Raw genomic sequence first — 20,161 nt, 5'->3', positions numbered from 1 at the left:
CTGAAAGGGCTGTTCTATAAGAAGCAAACAAGAAATCAGACCTCAGTGATGTATCTTTGAATTTTGTATGAATGAGGTATAAGCCTATCATCTTCTGTCCATCTAAATCCTAGTGACTACCCTAATCACTTTCTGAACATCCACACGAGAGAAATACACCACCAATCTGCACCAGACAGGGTGCCTTAATTTGTGTTTGTTTTCATCCTTACTTCTGCTCCCTCCCCCACTTCCACCCCGTCTTTCTAGGTTTCTTTCACAGCATAGTTCATCTCTCATTCCAGCTTAAGTCGATGTAAGTTACATCACTCAGAGGGGTGAAAAAATCACCCCCCTGAGTGACTTAGCTTACATCGTCCTAACACAGTGTCTACACCGCGCAGTGTCAGCAGGAGATGCTCTCCCGCCAACTCACCTTCCGCCTCTTGGGGAAATGGAGTACTGAAGTTGACAGGAGACCGCTCTCCCATTGACTTATCGCGTCTTCACCAGACCAGCTAAATCAGGGGTTCTTAAACTGGGGGGTTGGGACCCCTTAGGGGGTTGTGAGGTTATTATATGGGGGGTCGCGAACTGTCAGCCTCCACCCCAAACCCCGCTTTGCCTCCAGCATGTATAATGGTGTTAAATATACAAAAAAAGTGTTTTTTAATTTATGACGGGGGTCACACTCAGAGGCTTGCTATGTGAAAGGGGTCACCAGTACAAAAGTTTGAGAATCACTGAGCTAAATCGATGCCGCTGCATTGACAAGCCCTCGGTACTGGCTTGTAACTGATTAAAATAATAGAACATGAGTTAGAAAGTATTCTTTGAAATTATTTAAATTAATTTATGTGAAATGTAGTACTTTAATCCAGTTACAGAAACTGACTGATATAGTGAATGAAAGGTATTAGTTTTTTTAATAGGGAGAATGAGATGCTGCCTTTAGTGAAATGAATATGGTATCCTTAAATCTAACTCAGGTGAAAAATACAACATTTATGTTGTCATTGTTAGAATTTGGCATGAATAGTAGTTGATTATGATTGGGAGCATGCAAGGACTAAGCTAATGTAGTGGATGAATTGCTTTTTCTACTAGAGGGTGGACCTTTTAAGGTCAAGATTAAAATTAATTGCAGCAGAGGAAGTTAGAACTAAAGATTTTATTACCAGCATCCTTTATTAAAAATGTTATTTGTATGGACTAATGCCCCTCATTCTTTCTTCACTTGTAAATCTAAATAATTTGCCTTCTCTTTTTGTGATCTCAGACCTACCCGCCTTTTTGTCCTTTTTGCCGCTTGTTTCGGAATTCTTTTGTGCTTTTTTTTTTTTTTTTTTTAAGTCAAAAATCCCAAAAGGCTGTAATGTAGTTGTACCAAATTCTACTCTCTCAATAAACCAAGGGGTGGGAGTTTTAGTTACTTTATGGGTACATAAAATATCATTAAAGCTTTCATTATCTTGATAAGGGCAGATGAGCAGCATTTTTTGTGTATGAGCAGGTAAATGCTCTTGACAGTTTTGCTAGTCCACTGTTATATGTGATAAATAGTCGATTTTGTAAATTCATTGCGCTAGACCACAAATGTCCAAAGTAGGCATTTACATTCAGTGCAAATTAGGGCTGTCAAACGATTAAAAAAAATTAATCGCGCAATTAAACAATAATAGAATACCATTTATTTAAATAGTTTTGGATATTTTCTACATTTTAAACATATTGTTTTCAATTACAGCACAGAATGCAAAGTGTACAGTGCTCACTTTATATTTGATTACAAATATTTGCCCTGTAAAAAAACAAAAGTAATAGTATTTTTCAGTTCACCTAATACAAGTACTGTAATGAAATCTCTTTATCATGAAGATCGAACTTACAAATGTAGAGTTATGTACAAAAAATAAGTGCATTCAAAAATAAAACAATGTAAAATTTTAGAGTCCACTCAGTCCTACTTCTTGTTCAGCCAATCGCTCAGACAAACAAGTTTGTTTACATTTGCAGGAGATAATGCTGCCCACGTCTTGTTTACAATGTCACCTGAAAGTGAGAACAGGCGTTCGCATGGCACTGCTGTAGCCGGCATCGCAAGGTATTTATTTGCCAGATGCACTAAAGATCCATCTGTCCTTTCATGCTTCAACCACCATTCCAGAGGACATGCGTCCATGCTGATAATGAGTTCTGCTCGATAACCATCCAAAGCAGTGCGGACCGATGCATATTCATTTTCATCATCTGAGTCAGATGCCATCAGCAGAAGGCTGCTTTTGTTTTTTGGTGGTTCAGATTCTGTAATTTCTGCATCAGAGTGTTGCTCTTTTCAGACTTCTGAAAGCATCCCTCTCAGATTTTGGAAGGCACTTCAGATTCTTAAACCTTGGGTCAAGTGATTGCAGCTATCTTTAGAAATCTCACATTGATACCATCTTTGTGTTTTGTCAAATCTGCAGTGAAAGTATTCTTAAAAGGAACAACATGTGCTGGGTCATCATCCGAGACTGCTATAACATGAAATATATGGCAGAATATGGGTAAAACAGAGTAGGAGACATAGAATTCTCTCCCGAGGAGTTCAGCCACAAATTTAATTAATGCATTATTTTTTTAACAAGCGTCATCAGCATGGACACACATCCTCTGGAATGGTGGCCAAAGAATGAAAGGGCATAGGAATATTTAGCATATCTGACACATAAATACCTTGCAATGCCGGCTACAAAAGTGCCAAGGGAACGCCTGTTCTCACTTTCAGGAGACATAAATAAGAAGCGGACAGCATTATCTCCCGTAAATGTAAACAGACTTGTTTGTCTTAGCGATTGGCTGAACAAGAAGTAGGACTGAGTGGACTTGTAGACTAAAATTTTACATCGTTTTATTTTTGAGTACAGTTATGTAACAAAAAAAAATCTACATTTGTAAGTTGCACTTTCACCATAAAGACATTGCACTACAGTACTTGTATGAGGTGAATTGAAAAATACTAATCCTTTTGTTTGCATTTTTACAGTGTAAATATTTGTAATAAAATAATATAAAGTGAGTACTGTTTACTTTGTATACTGTGTTGTAATTGAAATCAATATATTTGAAAATGTAGAGAAACATCCACAAATATTTAATACATTTCAATTGGTATTTAATTGTTTAACAGTGAGATTAAAACTGCAATTAATCGCGATTAATTTTTTTGAGTTAATTACGTGCGTTAACTACGATTAATCGACAGCCCTAGTGCAAATACATTTGATTTCACATTGATTTTTCTTTTAGACAACATACGTTCTTATTAAAAATTTCATGAATTGCATATTAACCAATGCCACATATTCAGTAGACATAAATATGATATGACATTTGTTTTTTTCCTTATTGTAAGAGTTAGGAAGGGAGGAGTATGAGCTTTTTGTTTTTGTTTATTTTTAATTTTTTTGATTTTGTAGAAAATCTCGTGACTCCTAGAAAGTGACTTTGCATCAGGGAAACTATCCATACATCCATAGCAAAAATCAGTGATTCCAGGGTCAAGCTCCATGGTTCTGATTCAGCAAAACACTTAAGCATGTGCTTAAGTTTCCACTGAAGTGAGACTAAGCACACGCTTTGCTGAACAGAAATGCATTTAAGTGCTTGATTAATGTTTTGCTATATTCGGGTCTACGCAGATATTCTATTTGGCATAGAACACTTTCTCACTTACATCCTGAAGTAAACTGTATACAGACTTTTTTCCCCCCACCCTCTAAAATATGAAAGTAGGAGTTAAATAGAGATGCACACTCTCTCATTTCTAACTATGGGAGCAGATATTTGTTACAGTAAATGCAATTTTATAAATACTTGTAGAAAAGTCTTTCTTAATAATTCTCTTTCTCACAGAACAATGCACGAAGCATCCAACAATAAAAGTAACAGGGCCTTCAACAAGGAAGCAGGAAGGGAGGAAGAGTTTTTTTCCACTCTTTGGGGTCAGTGAGAAGTCAGGGGAGCAAGTTGTGTTTATTTTAACCAGAAAATAGAAAACTATGACAGCACAGTTCCTGTGACAAACACAAATGGAAATACAGGGAATAGAATGAAACATCTGTGACTGCAGTTTGTAGATTGAACACAGATTGACATATACCAAATATAAACACAGTTTGACAGAGGGAATAAAACCACATCAGTCACTTTAATCTTCACCAGATAGTTATATCTTATAGTCTGTGTTCAGTTTCCTTTTTTCATCACTCTTAGAAGTTTTGGAGTGGAGGATATATCTCAAAACAGAAAAGTTTTATTGTTATACTTTTGTCAGAAACAGAATACAGAGAACTCCTCATCAATATTTTTATTTTCCTCCTTTGCAGGATTTGTATAAAGAAAACTAAAAATAGTGTTCTGTATTTATTTTAATTTTGAGTGATTTATCTTGGATTCTCTTCCTGTCTCAAGAATCATTAAAAGGGGCAATTACAGTACCTCCAGCAGCATATTTACCGTCTAACATTTTTCTGAATGTGGTAGCATCTTGTTATTTATTTATACGATCATCCTTCATATTAGAAACAACACAGTAGAGTTTTATTTTCTATAATATTAATCAATTGTGCAGGAACCTTCCTTTTTGTGATTTTTTTTTTGACACTTCTGAAATATGGAGCTATCTTGTTTATCAAAATCAACCCATTCACACTAATCAGCTCATGGCCTTTGTTTTACAAGTCTTCTTAATTTCCTAAATGTGTCCCATTACTGGGCTCAATACAGGTTCTTTGGCCTTGGTGTGCAGGATGTCAGATAAGATGATGCAGTGATCCCTTCTGGCCTGAAAATGCGTGAATCTCTCTTCCCCCCCCCCCCCCCCCATGTTGTAGGTGAGTCTCCACTGTTTAAGCCACAGAACCTATCTAGTAACACTGGCACCTGCTGCAGCTGTGATGTAGCAACACAGAATGCTGTCCTGGGGAGAGAGACAACCAATGAGAATGCAGCTTGATCTGGGGATGGGGTTTGGAATCCGCCCCGAAGGGGCAGCTGGAAAAAGCTATTAGAAAAGAAGGAGGAAAGGAGAAAAATCTAGATGCTGAGCCAGTGGATGAACTGAAGCTGGGGTAGGAGGTGAAGTGATAAAAGAACAGGAGAGTAAAAGTAGGAGACTTGGAAGTGAGAAGAAGGAAAGTAGGAATGGTTTCAGGTCACGTGAAACATTAAAAAAAATAAACTTGGGTGTGTGAGCAGATACGTTTAGAGAAGGGAGGTAAAGGAAAATAAAATCTACCGACATACTAGAGAGTCTCAAGGAAAATAACTGAAAGGAAATATAATTGGTGAAAAAAGAAATTGATCAAAACGCTGTTATATGAAAACAAATAATGAAAACAGTAAATAACAAGCCCACCCATGAATAATCTAAAGTATCTGAACAGAGAGAATGACTGTTTGAACTTCTGTTGATGGAATACAATTCAAAGGTACCTAATAGAGGGAGCCCACTAGGTGAAGAAACTCTGCTTTTGAATAAACTTGATGCAAAGAGGTACAGCTACAGGAACATCAAATCTAAGGAGCATTTCAAGCCAAAGAAAAGCAAAGAACAGTACAGAAAGAATGGAGCTGGATTTACAGCAAAGGAGAGGAAAAGTTGATTCTTCTCTGAAATGGCAGTATATTGTTGAGTAATCTCTTTTATTCTTGTTAATAATGCATTTGCTATTTACTGCACAGAGTAAGGAAGAGTAGCATGTACAAACTCGCAAAGGTTAATGTGTTGGTAACCTATAGTTCATTATTATCAGTAGTAAGTATTTATCTTCCTGGTACAATTTTTGGGTTTTCCCTTATAATTTAAAATTTTTAGAACTTTATCCCTTTGTCTTGGTTTGCCTCTGCCTCTCCTTGCAGTTAGCAGAGTCTAGCCTAGCTGGGTAATTGCAAATGGGCATCACAAAAAGGATAGGAGAAGTGCAAAGTTAGAGATACCCATCTTAAAACAACATAAGTCAGTCAGGAGACAATGCAGGAGTAAGTAAGAATGCTAACTTCAGGAACCTTAACTCTGTCCCACGATCATCACCACAGATCAAGAGTCACATTATGCACAATTGTTGTTAGGCGTGGAAGGAGTTGATTTTTATTGGTAAGTATCAATAATCATCAATTTCACCATGTTGGAATTATTAATATTTGAAATTATTAATCTTGATATGGAAAATCTCCAAATACCAATTTAACCATAAATTCCTTTAAATTTAATAAAGGCCAAATGGTATTTATACAATTGCTCTAAACATACCTAAAAAGCCTAACTAGTAAGAAATTTACTACATTCAAACAGTAACAAAACATTTATAAGCATTTGATCAAGATACTTACAAATGGGCTAATCTCAGGAGTGCTTAGATCCACACTGGTTGGCTCCAGCATAGTCAGGTAGGTATTAACAATAAACCTGATAAGAGTTTACTTTCGATACCGTTTAACAAACACGTGATGTCATTGCCAATTGCTGACTTCAGCTAAAAACCAATTTGAGACAATTCACGCTTATTGCCAGTTTTAATCCAGATAAGATTTACACCATCCTTTCTTCCCAAGGCCTTTCCTTTCTTATCTCCCCCTAACCCTCCCTCCCCCCCCATCACCCTGTTTTACAGAATAATGGGAAGATTTGGGCTTGTTTCTCTTTAGACAGTTTTTCATTGTCTTGTTACTATAGCTCTTTGTTTTATTAGTTACTTTTAGAGCCATCCATCCTTCCCATCCACTACAAGTAATAGTACTTATTATTCTCACAGCCTTCTTTTACTTCCTGGTTGGGGCCTTCTTTACAATACTTATATAGATCCTTAACCAAATTTAAGCAAACTTTAATTCTTTAATTTCATACTTATCCCACATACCATATACACACAAACTGACCAAAAAATTTCCATTGATGATCATCAAAATATTCAGATAGGCAAAGTAAGAAAAATGCAGCTTGAGAGTTTATTAGAGTCTTATTTACTTTTTATTATTTGGCAATTTGTGTTTCAGTGGTTATAAAGCTTTAACTTTTTGAATCTCTATGTCCATTATCATTATAAAATTTATCATAAAATTGTCTGACCTCCCCCAGTTTCCTGCAACTGTGAAAATAAAAATGGAAACAAATGCCTAGATAAACATATTATCCATTGAATTTATAAAAATAAAAATTGAATTTTGCCATGCCTAACTATTGTACACTTCATTGCTAACAATGCCACATGAACAATATATGTCTCTACCAAAATTGATAATTTTCTAATATTTCTCTGTTTTAGTGTTACACTTTTTGTTCAGTGGGTCAAGGTCCCTGTGAATATGGTCATTTTAAGCTATTATAACTATGTGGCTTTCCTAACTATACATAGCTATTTAAGTGTGGAACACTTTAATTTTAGAAAGGTTTCAAAACATGGATAATTTTTCTAAAGCCCATGGGCAAACTCTAAAAGTGCACAAGATCTGTGATACATGCAGCCACAGCCTATGGAAATAAGCTACACAGAGAGTGGTAGAACTTGGGTCTTCCTCACTTAGTCCTAACCCTGTGCTTACTCTGTTAGACCACACTACCATCCTTAATGGATGTTCTTGTTGCCTCGGTAGCCTTATGTAGTCAAAGTTAGGGTGGTTGTTTCCCTTACTTGGCAACTTTTAAAAATAGGATCTTTTGTATGTGTGGAGGAGAACAAAAGACACATGCTACCTTTTAAAACTCCTTATATTTGAAAGTGTTCTGATGCTTCAAGCATTAGACTCTAATTTTAGACTATGAACGGAAATATTAAAAAAAAAAGTTAAAATAATTGAGTTTCTTCTTGTTCCTGTTGGGGAAACAATAACAGTTATTGAACTGTTTAGAAGCCTACATGAGAAGAAGAATGTGTGGAGTCAATGGTGATTCGATAGAGGGGCATGTTGCTAGTGAATAGGATCAGCTGTCTGTATGTTCTGGAGGGGAATGTGTGAAACTGAGTGATAAGGTGGGCATTGTTTGCTAAAATCTAAATACCTGGAAGGTGAGCAGGGCTTCTTAATAACCTGGATCTGTACATCAGTTCAGTTTATTTTTTATTCTTCATAACGTATTTAATAGGTCATTTCTCATTCTAACTGAAATAAATTTAAAAGCTGTAAACTGGTGTTTACCAAAATCAGTGTGTGAATTTCAGATTCAACATAACAAGTAAATAGTAGGAAAAAACAATCAAATTAATAGATAACTATTCTAATGTAAATGTTGTCGTCAGTAGTTTAAATAGTAACATTAAAAGGATTCATGCTCCTCTCAAAAAGCACAGAAAACTGGTTCCTTTGGATTCATCAGGATCACCAATTATGTGACTAAATGTGTCTGTTGAAGGTGTTAGAGCTGGTCATTAAGTTTGATATGTTTTCAAGGCCATTGTTTCTGAAACATATACAGTAAATCCTCACTTAACGTTGTAATTATGTTCCTGAAAAATGCGAGACTATGCGAAACGATATTAAGCGAATCCAATTTCCCCATAAGAATTAATGTAAATGCGGGGGTTAGGTTCCAGGGAAATTTTTTTCACCAGACAAAAGACATTATATACATATACAGTATAAATTTGAAACAAACAATTTAATACTGTACACAGCAATGAATGATTGTGAAGGTTAGTTGAGGTAGTGGAGTAAGAGGGTGGAATATTTCCCAGGGAATGCCTTGCTGCTAAATGATGAACTAGCACTTGGCTGAGCCCTCAAGGGTTAATACACTGTTGTTAATGTAGCCTCACAGTCTACAAGGCAGCATGGACTGAGGCAGGAGAGAGAGGAAACACGCTAGATATAGGGCAGTAGCTGCAAACACTTCCCTTCAAAAACTGAACATGATGATGATCCCATTCTATCCAGCTGGAGGGCACTACTCCTTCCTCCTGACAGCACATGCATGGCTGCACAAGTGCTGACTTTCCAAAGTGCTGGGGGGTGCGTGCATGAGTGAGAGAGAGAGAGACGTGCATGTTTACCCCACTTCAAGTACGTTGCCCTTTTAAGCAGATCAGCCAGTACAGACAGGAAGCAACAGCTTCCAGCAAGCTACCTCCTTTCTGTCCCTCTCCTCCGCTTTGAAATTGGACTTTGAAGAACATATTACATTATTATTATTTATTATTATAGCTTCAGCAGAAATCTGATTTGATCAAATTAATAACAAAAAATGAAGATGCTATGGCAACACCATAACTGATACCAAATAAAGGTCATAGGTTGAGTCTATAACAGTATAAAACGGCTGTGTGTCTAATGAAATATAAATCTGACTTCGTTCCTCTTTTCTCCTAGCATTTAAAACCATACACCTAAATGTGTGTGCAGAGAATGTTGTGTTAAAGTTCCTTCCATCCAAATGGTGAAAAATTGCATAAGACGGAACAGTATACACATATAACTAATATCTCCTAACTGAACCAGTCACTTTTTAGAATATGAAATATCTCCGTATGTGTGTTTGGGTACGTATGGAAGACAGAATTCAGAGTTTTGTCAATTTTTAAAAGGCCTGTGTTCATATACAAACAGCTTAGAATCAATTGGGCATGTTTTAGCACATCAGGTGGTGAAAAAGTAAATAAGGCTCTGATCCAGCTCTCACATCTATTTATGCGTTCCCTTGCACCTGCATGAAGTCTCAGTGGAATCACTGGTGCCGGCTTCCTTCTTTCCCTGGGGGTGCTCAACCCCCGCCCAGCCCCCGGTCCTACCCCCTCTTTACCCCTTTCCACAAACCCCCACCCTGCCTCTTCCTACCCCTGCTCTGTTCGAGGCCCCACCCCCACTCCACCCTTCCCTAAAACCCATTCCCCACCCCATCTCTTCCTGCCCCTGCTCTGCCCCCACCCCGCCTCTTCCCGGGCAGTTTTGCCCCCTCCCCCAAGTGCGCCTCATCCCTGCTTCTCTCCTCTCCTCTCCCACCCCAGTGCCTCCTGCACGCCGTGGAACAGTGATCGCGGTGGGAGGGAGGGGAGGAGTTGATTGGCAGGGCCACCGGTGGGCGCGAGGCGCTGGTGTGCTGGCTGCCGGTGGGTGCTAAGCACCCGCTAATTTTTTTTCTGTGGTTGCTCCAGCCCTGGAGCACTCTTGGAGTTGGCACCTACGACTGGTGCTCCGCACAAGCATCCACCCCCAGATCTGATTGCAGGACTGGGGCCTAAATTGTTAGAAGTGAGTGGCTTAACTAATTAGATTGAAGACATTATTGTGCTTTTGTGTTGTACTTCCAGCATTGTAAGAGTTTCATTTTGGATAATTTATGCCTTTTTATGTTTGAGGAATAACTGTACTTACAAAGTGAATCACATAGTCTGCGTGTTCTGTGTTTCAGTTAATAAAAATGTTTGTTTGTTTTTTCCAGTGGATGTGCTTGGGTTGGGGGAAATTGCAACAACTCTGCTTTATTTTGTGCAGTATTCCGATTTATTAAATCGGTAGCAGAAGTTTAAACAAGTCTTTGTTTTGCTGTCTAAGACTACTCCTCCTATGCATTTATGAAACTGAGGTACATTCCAAGGATATAGATAGGGCCAGTTAAATAGAAGAATCTTATCTAGGACATTTTCAGTCTCAGTTTTTCATGTCAAATTATTTTTTGTAAATGTCAGTCAGCAGCTTCACTTTACAATATGCATAATTCTTGACTGTTTATAGCATGAAAAAAGGGTAGTGTTCCTTTAGCAAGTCTGAATTTTGCTGGGCATTGTAATTCATTGTTTCGTCTGAATGGGGCATCATCATAGAATCATAGACTATCAGGGTTGGAAGGGACCTCAGGAGGTCATCTAGTCCAACGCCCTGCTCAAAGCAGGACCAATCGCCAACTAAATCATCCCAGCCAGGGCTTTGTGAAGCCTGACCTTAAAATCATCTAAAGAAGGAGATTCCACCACCTCCCTAGGTAACCCATTCCAGTGTTTCACCACCTTCCTAGTGAAAAAGTTTTTCCTAATATCCAACCTAAACCTCCTCCACTGCAACTTGAGACCATTACTCCTTGTTCTGTCATCTGGTATCTCTCAGAACAGTCTAGAACCATCCTCTTTGGAACCCCCTTTCAGGTAGTTGAAAGCAGCATCAAATCTCCCCCCATTCTTCTCTTCTGCAGACTAAATAATTCCAGTTCCCTCAACCTCTTCTCCTAAATCATATGTTTCAGCCCCCTAATCATTTTTTGTTGTCCCCTCCCGCTGGACTCTTTCCAATTTTTCCACATCCTTCTTGTAGTGTGGGGCCCCAAACTGGATCAAAGTTGGTTTAAAATCATTGACAGATCTTGCTGTATTTTAAAGATCATCTTACACTCTTCCAAAAATGTTGACTGTGCTTATAGTATATGTCCATAGTTATATATAATATAAAAGGCACTGTGGGGTTCCATATTTAGTGTCTTTAAATGCTTCTATTCTATTTAATCAATTAACTATTAAAAAGATGGCATGGTTGAGAGTTTGGGTCTTTAATTAATTGCACTGCCCTGTATATTTGCCCTAGAGTTGAAAGTAAAACAAGATTGTTTCTAACTGTCTTATACTCAGTAAAAAATAAAATTCTGCCATTTGAACTTAGCCAAAGGTTGCGGTAATAAGCGGACCAGAATGTAAACCTGTTCTTAGAGTTGTTTATAGCTCTGCAGGGTTATCAGGAGTAAAACATAGTAAAAACTTATCAATAAAATAGATTTGACTCTAAGTACACACAGATAACCAATATCTCCTAACTGAACCAGTCACTTTTTAGAATATGAAATATCATCTTTGTGTGTGTGTGTGTGTGTGTGTGTGTGTGTGTGTATATATATATATATATACACAATCGTTAAAGACTAGAGTGTTTGTTCAATTCGTAGTTAGCTGCGATTATAAGGTGCAAACACTGGTTAGAGATCAGCTCCCTCTAATATCCAAGCTGTCACAAACTTGTCATAAAAATCTCAGAATAATGGTCACAAAAACCAATAAAATAGGAAGATTGAAATGATGAGGGTTTTTTAGCCTCTGTAAAACTCTAATAATCATTTTTGTATTATTGCTGATTATTATGTAACCATAGAGCCTAGGATCCCTCGTCATGGACTAGGATCCCATTGTGTTAGGTGCTGTACAAACACAGAACAAAAAGACTGCACCTGCACCAAGGAGCTTACAATCTAAACAGGGCTGGTGGAACAGTTTTTATAAAGTGCAGGTGCTGAGAGCCATTGAACCAAACTGTAAACCCTGTATATCATGGAAACCACTTCAAGCCAGCGGGTGCTGCAGCACCTCTAGTTCCAGCACCTGTTAATCTAAATATAAGAAAAGATGATGATGGATGAGGAATAAAAGGAAACAATGAGACAGTATTGGCCTGTATGATAGGCAAGGGTATCAGTTCATCAGTGGCTTAACTGTTGTCAAGTTTTGCATAGGCATCATGAGTGTTTTGAAGGGGATAATGAGGAAGCTTTGCAGATGTTTACAGGGAACTCCTCCCATGTGTCAGGGTCAGCATGGGGAAAAAGCCCAAAGGTGCTTGTTTGAAAATTTAGCAAGTGGGCTACAGTCTGGCATCATAGGCTCATCTGAGGTAGGAGTCGACATCTTGATAGTAAATGAGAGATAATAGGTAGGGTGGGGATTGGCTGTGAAGGGCCTTGAAAGAGAAGATTAGTAGCTTGTATTTGCTATAGAGAAGGGGGAGCCAACGGGGAGATGCAAAGAGAGGGGTGACATGGTCAAATCAACAGACTAGAAAAAAGATTGATTCTGAATGGATGTGCCGGGTCCAAGTTGTGCCATCCTTTTCTCTGGCTTTGACAAATGCAGTAATCAAAATGTGAGATGATGAGTTCTGGATGAGAGTTTTAGCTATGTGGGTGGATAGGAAAGGCAGTATCTCAGGCCTGGCTTATACCTAAAACTTAGGTCAACCTTGCTATGTTGCTCAGAGGTATGAAAAATTCACCCCCCTGAGAGATGTAGTTAAGGTGACCTATGCCTCGATGTAGAGACTGCTAGCTCAATGGAAGAATTCTTCCATTGATCTAGTTACTGCCTCTTGGGGTGGCTACTACAGTGACAAAAAAACCTCTTCCATTGCTGTAATAAGTGTACTCTGCAGTACTACACTGTGTAGCTCTGTTTTAGCCATATTTAGTTTGAGTTGATGGCTAGATGTCAATGAGGCATGTCAGACAGGCTGAGATTTTGGTTACGGCACATGAAGATAGTTCTGGATTAGTGAGGTAGATCTGTGAGTTGTCAGCCATATAGATGGTAATTGAATTTGTGTTTGCATAAGGTGTAGAGGGAGAAGAGAGGGGAACCAAGAACAGAGGCCTGTAGAACTCCCCCCAAAAAGTTGGAGGACTATCCTCCACAGGACTCACTGAAGGAGCAGTAAGAGACATAGGAGAACCACGAGATTACAAACTCGTGTAATTTACTGTCTTCTCTCCTCCCTTCATCGTTTTATGTATTTCTGCTGTTCAGTCTCTTCTCACTGTGTTTTAATGGCTGAGATGATCAGCTACTTCCTCAAAATTTAAATTGTGACTGAATCTGTAGGATTTTAGGACTAAAAGTGTCAACTACTCAACTTGAGTTTTTTCCAAGTTCAGTTATCCTACTTTAGATCTTAAACCCTTTTTAAAAATGAGTGTGGGGAAATATGTATTACACACTCTGTAAGCAAAGGAAGTGAAATCCTGGCCCTATTGATGTCAGTGGGAGTTTTGCCAGTGACATTAGTGGGAGCAGGCTTTCACCTAAGGATTTTTTGACAAAATCCTTGGGATTTAAAGGCACTGCGTTAAGACTGATCCAACAAAGAATAATGCCAATTTTAAGAAATTGCATGTATATTTTTTTTATACTGTACTTTTATTTCTTGATTTTTTTTCCCCCTCTGAAGCTAAGGCAACAACAGTTTAAATTTTACAGCTGTACAACCCTACAGACGTAAGTTTGGGCACTATTTCTCTGCAGTTGTGAGAGATACAGAAGGGAAAACTGCTATCTGTTTGAACTATCTTTAATAAAAAGAAGTAAGAGTTCAGTGTATTGAAATATGTCTGAATCCTGTTCTCTGCCTGCCTGAAATCCAAAGCAGATTGGGAAAATCAAAGTCTTTGACAATACTTTCATTTGTTTAACAGCCTGGATTGTTCACGAATATGGTGGAGATAGAATTATTCTTCACTAACATTTTGAAGGTAATAGATTAACAAACACATGAGGAAAAGTTAGGAAAAATAGTGGATGTTGAGCTATGTGTGCTTACATTAAGAGGTACAATTAATTATTATTATTATTATTATTATTTTTTTAGTGCAAACATGTTTTTGATAGCAGTAATGGAGATTTGGAAGACTGATTATTTCACATATTAAAATGGATTGTTTACCAGTAGAGGTAAGAACAAAGTTTTTTTTCTTCTAATAGTTTATTGACCCTCTTTTGTCACCTAACATCCATGCAACTCCTACTATAGCCAGTGAGAATTAAAGGTGTAAATGAAAGCAGAATTTTGGCTCTTAGCATAGAATAGAATGATTGTAACTGACATCTGAATCACTAATTTAGTTTGATGTAAGCATTTCCATTCTTAGTGCTTAATTCTATTGGATTTCAAAATGATCTTCAGATTTTACCTGTGTAAAAGAACTAGACACAGTCCAGTAGAACTTCAGAGTTTCGAACTCCAGAGTTATGAACTGACTGGTCAACCACACGCCTGATTTGGAACCAGAAGTATGCAATAAGGCAGCAGCAGAGTCAAAAAACAAAAAGCAAATACTGTACAGTACTGTGTTAAACGTAAACGTTAAAAAAAAGAAGAAGAAGAAGGAAAAGTTTAATAAAAAAAGATTTGAGAAGGTAAGGAAACTGTTTCTGTGCTTGTGTCATTTAAATTAAGATGGTTAAAAGCAGAATTTTTCTTCTGCATGGTAAGGTTTCAAAGCTATATTAAGTCAATGTTCAATTATAAATTTTGGAAAGAACAACCATAATGTTTTGTTCAGTTACGAATGTTTACGAATATTTCAGAGTTACGAACAACCTCCATTCCCGATATGCTCGTAACTCTGAGGTTCTACTGTACTTTGTACTAGCTACTGTACTTTTACTAAAACCTTGCATTAATTCTGGTCTTTGCATTATGATACACTTCACTTTCATCATAAGGTCTGCTGTAGTGTCTGACGTTTACATAACTGCATTGACTCCTGTTGTGTGCAATGTAGGTGTAGCTCGGGATATTAGAGAGACACATTGGATGAGGTTCTGATGGGTTGGATCACAGAGACCCCCTGGGGACTGCCACCTGATGTACTGAGACTACCTCTGAGCCAGTTTTCCCTGCCAGCTTGGATCTACAGTACTCTGTCTTGTTGAGCCAGACACGCTAGCCTGCTGCAAACACAGACCCAGGTCTGAACCACGTCCCGCAAAAGCTGCAGACCTAACTGAAAACAGCTTAATAAGTGTTCCTATGTATAGCACCCAGCTCCCAGTGGGATCCAAACCCCAAATAAATCCGTTTTACTCTGTATAAAGCTTATACAGGGTAAACTCATAGATTGTCTGCCCTCTATAACACTGATAGAGATGCACAGCTGTTTGCTCCCCCAGGAATGAATTACTTTGGGTTGCTTAATAAGCAAAAAGTGATTTTTATTAAGTATAAAAAGCAGGATTTAAGTGGTTCCAAGTAATAACAGAACAGAGTAAGTTACCAAGCAAAATAAAACAAAAACACACAAGTCTAAGCCTAGTACAGTAAGAAACTGGTTACAGATGAAACCTCGCACTCGGAGATGTTCCAATAAGCTTCTTTCACACAGTAGACTCCTTTCTAGTCTGGGCCCAATCCTTTCCCCAGTACAGTTCTTGTTCCAGCTCAGGTGGTAGCTAGCGGATTTTTTCATGACTGCACCCTCTTTGTTCTGTTCCACCCGCTTATATACCTTTGGCACAAGGCAGGAATCTTTTGTCTCTTTGGATCTCCACCCTTCCTTCTAAATAGAAAAGCACCAGGTTTAAGATGGATTTTAGTACCAGGTGACATGGTCCTGTGAAATCCCAAGCCTTCATTCTTCCCAGCCTGACACACAGGAAGGCTTGCAAGTAAACAGAGCCATCTACAGTCAATTGTCCTAGTTAATGGGAGCCATCCAGATTCTAAACCACCATTAATGGCCCACACTCAGAGTTATATTTTATATTCTTAGTTTCATATACAAGAATGATATATTCATACAAATAGGATGAACACACTCAGTAGATTATAAACTTTGTAATGATTCCTTACAAGAGACCTTTTGCATGAAGCATATTCCAGTTACATTATATTCACACTCATTAGCATGTTTTCATAAAATCATTTGGAGTGCAATGTCACAGAGGTAATATATCTTTTATTGGACCAGCTTCTTTTGGTGGTAGAGGCAAGCTTTTGGGCCACACAGGTATGAAGAAGAGCTCTGTGTGGCTCAAACACTTGTCTCTCTCCAGCAGAAGTTGGCCCAATAAGTCAGTGGAAATGTAGCTGTTGATTTCAATGGTATCAGGTTTTGGCCATGTGCAAAGAAACACTTTTAAGGTTCTGTTTTCTTCTTTTTACTTCAGCTTTTTTGGTGCTACAACATATGTAACAAACAGAAATCATAGATATGAACAAACATTGTTGGAGAAGAAACTCAACCCTACACAATCTGTAACTGATTTGTAACTTTTAAAACTGTACAGTAGGAAGAATGTTGACATTTAAAACACTGTTCTTGCTTGCACTGACATGATTTAAACTGAAGTGGAACATAGTGATTCAGTCTGTTTTTAAAACTGATAACCATCATAAAAAGTGAATTAAGCAGAGGAATGTCAAAATAGTGTTCTGTGTGGTTAGGATTAAATGGGGTCCTAGCAATATTCTTCATTTTATTTTTGTGGCTGCAAATGGATGAGAAGACTTCTTAGAAAAGAAATATAAAATCATTTTTTAAAAGGACTAGATAGTGGTTTTGCCAGAAGCCCTGTGTATGGGATGGTATGAAGGTGCACTGGACCTAGGAGCAATGCAGGGAAAGCATTGTGCCTTAGAGAAGCAAGACTCCCTTCCCTCACATTGCTTTGGGGGTAGTAATTTGCTACTGGCCAACACCTATATTTAAATTACTAACCCCCCATCCCACATGCTGGCTCAGCTGCACTAGCCAAGTATGTTTTGGAGTGGAGACGTGGAACTGAATCAAGGAGTGGCAGTAGGAACTGCTGGCATGCAACATCTGCTTACCCCTAATGCACTCAGACTCAAAGTGCAGAGGGGCAGTGTGGAAACTTATACACAGCCCATGCCACATACTGGTCCTGAAAAGAAAAAAGGTGTCTTTTTGCCTCTGACTAAAAAAAAAAAAAAAAATTGTTTTCTCTGTTTGTTTCCAGTAACTAAGGTGCAGACAACAATTTTGGCTTATGCGTCTACATAAAAATGAGTGAAGTACAGGCTATGGTAGAATTCTCCGTGGAGCTCCACAAATTCTACAATGTGGATTTGTTTCAAAGAGGGTAGGTACTGCATTCTTTCAAAATGAAGAGGAAATTGTACTGTAGTGGATGGATGTTACTGAAAAATCTTAATGTTTAAGTTCTGTTAGTATACTTATTCTTTTAAGGTATGTGGATATACTGGCTTTGTAAACCAAGTTCAATAGATATGCCTATCTTTGCCATAGTAACGTTTCATGTTTTATTACTAGTTCTGTATGGTGACTTGAAAATTAAGTGTTTACTGCTTATTAGAAAGATAGCTGGGGAAAGCTACTTTCTTGGGGTTTACATAGAGGTTCAAAAATCTTAGGCATAGAACTTCAGCTAATATCAAATCCTTATAGTCTGATTGGAGAGGGGTGAAAGGGCTACAGATTCTAAACGTGAATTATGCTCTTGTCCAGGCCCTTGCCCTCCTCCACCTTAACTACTGTAATCTCACTGGTTTTAACTTGTCTTCTCAAGTCCATTTAAAATGTTGCTGCCGAAATCATCTTCCTAGCTTATTGTGGCAATGCGAGCTCCTCCACTGCGTCTCCTGTTTATCTAGTCTTTCATCTCATTGCATCGTGCCTCAAGACAGACGTCTCTCTTGCCTGCTTGTCCATTTTTTCCATTAGCACCTGCATGGGTTCTTCTACTTCATCAGGCCCTGAAAAAATCAGATTTGTTTTAAAAAAAAATTACAGCAGTATCATGGGAAAATGTTCCAATTTCACAGGATATGCACAGCCCCCAGGTCCTTTCCCTACCCAGCGGGAGGTGGAAGGCCCTCTCCCTCCCCAGTGGGGAGGGGGAAGTAGGTATTCTGCTTCTGCCTGCCTACTTAGGCTGCAGCTGCTCGTTGGAGGTTAGTGGGCCAGTCCTATCCCAGGAAGAGTGGGCGAATGGGGAGGTTTCTCACCCCATGGTGCTGGCTGGTCCAACCCAGCCTGACCTGGAGTAGGGATCAGTTTGTTCTGAGCGCAGCTCCAGCCCAGACCACTGCTGCTGCTTTCTATCCAGCCGGTAGGGAGAAGGGGCAGTGCTGACCACGCGGTGACTAGGAGTCCCAGCCCAGCGAGCCCCACAGCAGGCCCCTCTGGCCTGGGGGAGACACCACAGTGCAGGCTGGCAAGTAGCTGCAGAGACTGGGATCCATCACCCCCCTGATCGTTGTATGTGTCTTAAGCTTTTAAAAAGTGTGTGTGTATGTGTGTGTGTATATAAAATATACTTTTTTATTTAATATAGTAAAATGTTCTTGTAGGAACCATTACAAAATATCCAGTTCTTTGAGTAGTGTCCCTGTGGGTACTCCACTTCAAGTGTGTGTGCGCCCTGTGCTTTAATCAGAGATTTTTGGTAGCGGTGCCCATTTGGTCCATGAATGTGTCCCACACATCCTGCTGCCCCATGCCGAGGCTATTTGGAGCTGCGCAGGTGAACTGTTCTCAATTCCTTATCAACTGCCTTTGTCCTGAGATGGAGTCTGCAACATGTGTCTGTTCTCCTTTTAGGAGTCAGATAGGGTATAATTACTTACCTCGTAGTGTTTCAGTTGTTTTTTCTGTTTTCTCCTAAAAATAAAATCCTTTTATTCTTAGATATGGTTAGATAGTAGTTTATCTAACCCCCCTTTCTTGGGGTTGTCTCTTTTGTTGTTTTTTCTCAGGAATGCCAGGTTCCTCAGGATTCAAAGAGGTGCTTCTCCTGCTGTGAGGCTATTCCAATCAGTGACAGGCATTCTCAGTGCCTCCACTGTTAATGTGATACCCATATTCCTAGTAAGTGCAAGATCTGCACATCTTTCAAGGGTAGATTTTGAAAAAAAATAGGGAGATCAATTTAAACTACTAATGATGGAACAAGCCTTATGTCCAGCTGCAGATCCAGAGGCAGAAGAACCCCCCTGTACATAGACCTCTTAGTACTCCTAATGCCCCACAAGATCTCGGTCATCGGAAACCTTTAGAGACGTAGGCAGTACTGTGTCACTGAATACTTGTGTGGTACTGAAGTCCTCATTTACATCTTCCTCTAAAGAGAAGGAGGGAGGTGTAAATCTCCAAGAAGATCTTGGTCACCAACACACAACAGGGCTACAGAGACCTCAGGTCCCAAGGGGAGTTCAGTGTAGGCTCTGAGTGATGCAGGTATTGCAAAAGCAAAGAAGAAAACTCAGTCTAAGACCGACTTTGGGTATCTGGATCCTGACTGGCAGAGACATGGGTGTCCCGGAACAGCACTCGGTATCGATATCAAGGAAGTCAACTGTACCAAAGACCACTAGACCCCATATAATACTGAGGAGGTCAGAGCCAATGCACTCACAGGCCAAGTGCTCAGTGCTGGCTACATCAGTACCAAAGCCATCCTCCATAGGCTCTGTCCTGGGCCAATCTTTGTTACGGTCGGTACCACAAGAGTTTAGGTACCCTAAACACTAGATAGTCTCTAGAGCCAGAGTCCACCATATTAATGAGTATTGGGGGTTTGTCAGCATCAAGATCCTCTCAATCACTGATCTCTGTAACAAATAGGGAACCAGGCTTGTCCTAATCTACTTTGCAAATTGAACAGCTCCCCTCCCTGACTCCCGGAGAATGTGTAAAAAGACTCTT

The 20,161-nt window shown here is 39.0% G+C and overlaps 1 protein-coding gene across 6 annotated transcripts in view; it reads left to right on the top strand.

The window, feature by feature from the left end:
- Nucleotides 1-20,161, top strand: part of FAM135A (family with sequence similarity 135 member A) — a 151,261-nt gene that overhangs the window by 3,016 nt on the left and 128,084 nt on the right. For 3 of the 6 annotated variants that reach the window (XM_034766221.1, XM_034766224.1, XM_034766220.1), the window contains exons 2-3: nucleotides 14,341-14,423; nucleotides 17,454-17,576. The exons of 2 other annotated variants lie outside the window; for them this stretch is intronic. In XM_034766221.1, the coding sequence (XP_034622112.1) occupies nucleotides 17,500-17,576 (77 nt within the window). In that variant the 5' untranslated portion in view covers nucleotides 14,341-14,423; nucleotides 17,454-17,499. The remainder of the gene's footprint in view (nucleotides 1-14,340; nucleotides 14,424-17,453; nucleotides 17,577-20,161) is intronic. One more of the 6 variants, XM_034766222.1, reaches the window with a different exon arrangement.

Source organism: Trachemys scripta, chromosome 3 (assembly GCF_013100865.1).
Source record: "Trachemys scripta elegans isolate TJP31775 chromosome 3, CAS_Tse_1.0, whole genome shotgun sequence".
Classification (NCBI taxonomy): Eukaryota; Metazoa; Chordata; order Testudines; family Emydidae; genus Trachemys; species Trachemys scripta.
This window is presented reverse-complemented; position numbering and strand designations above follow the sequence as displayed.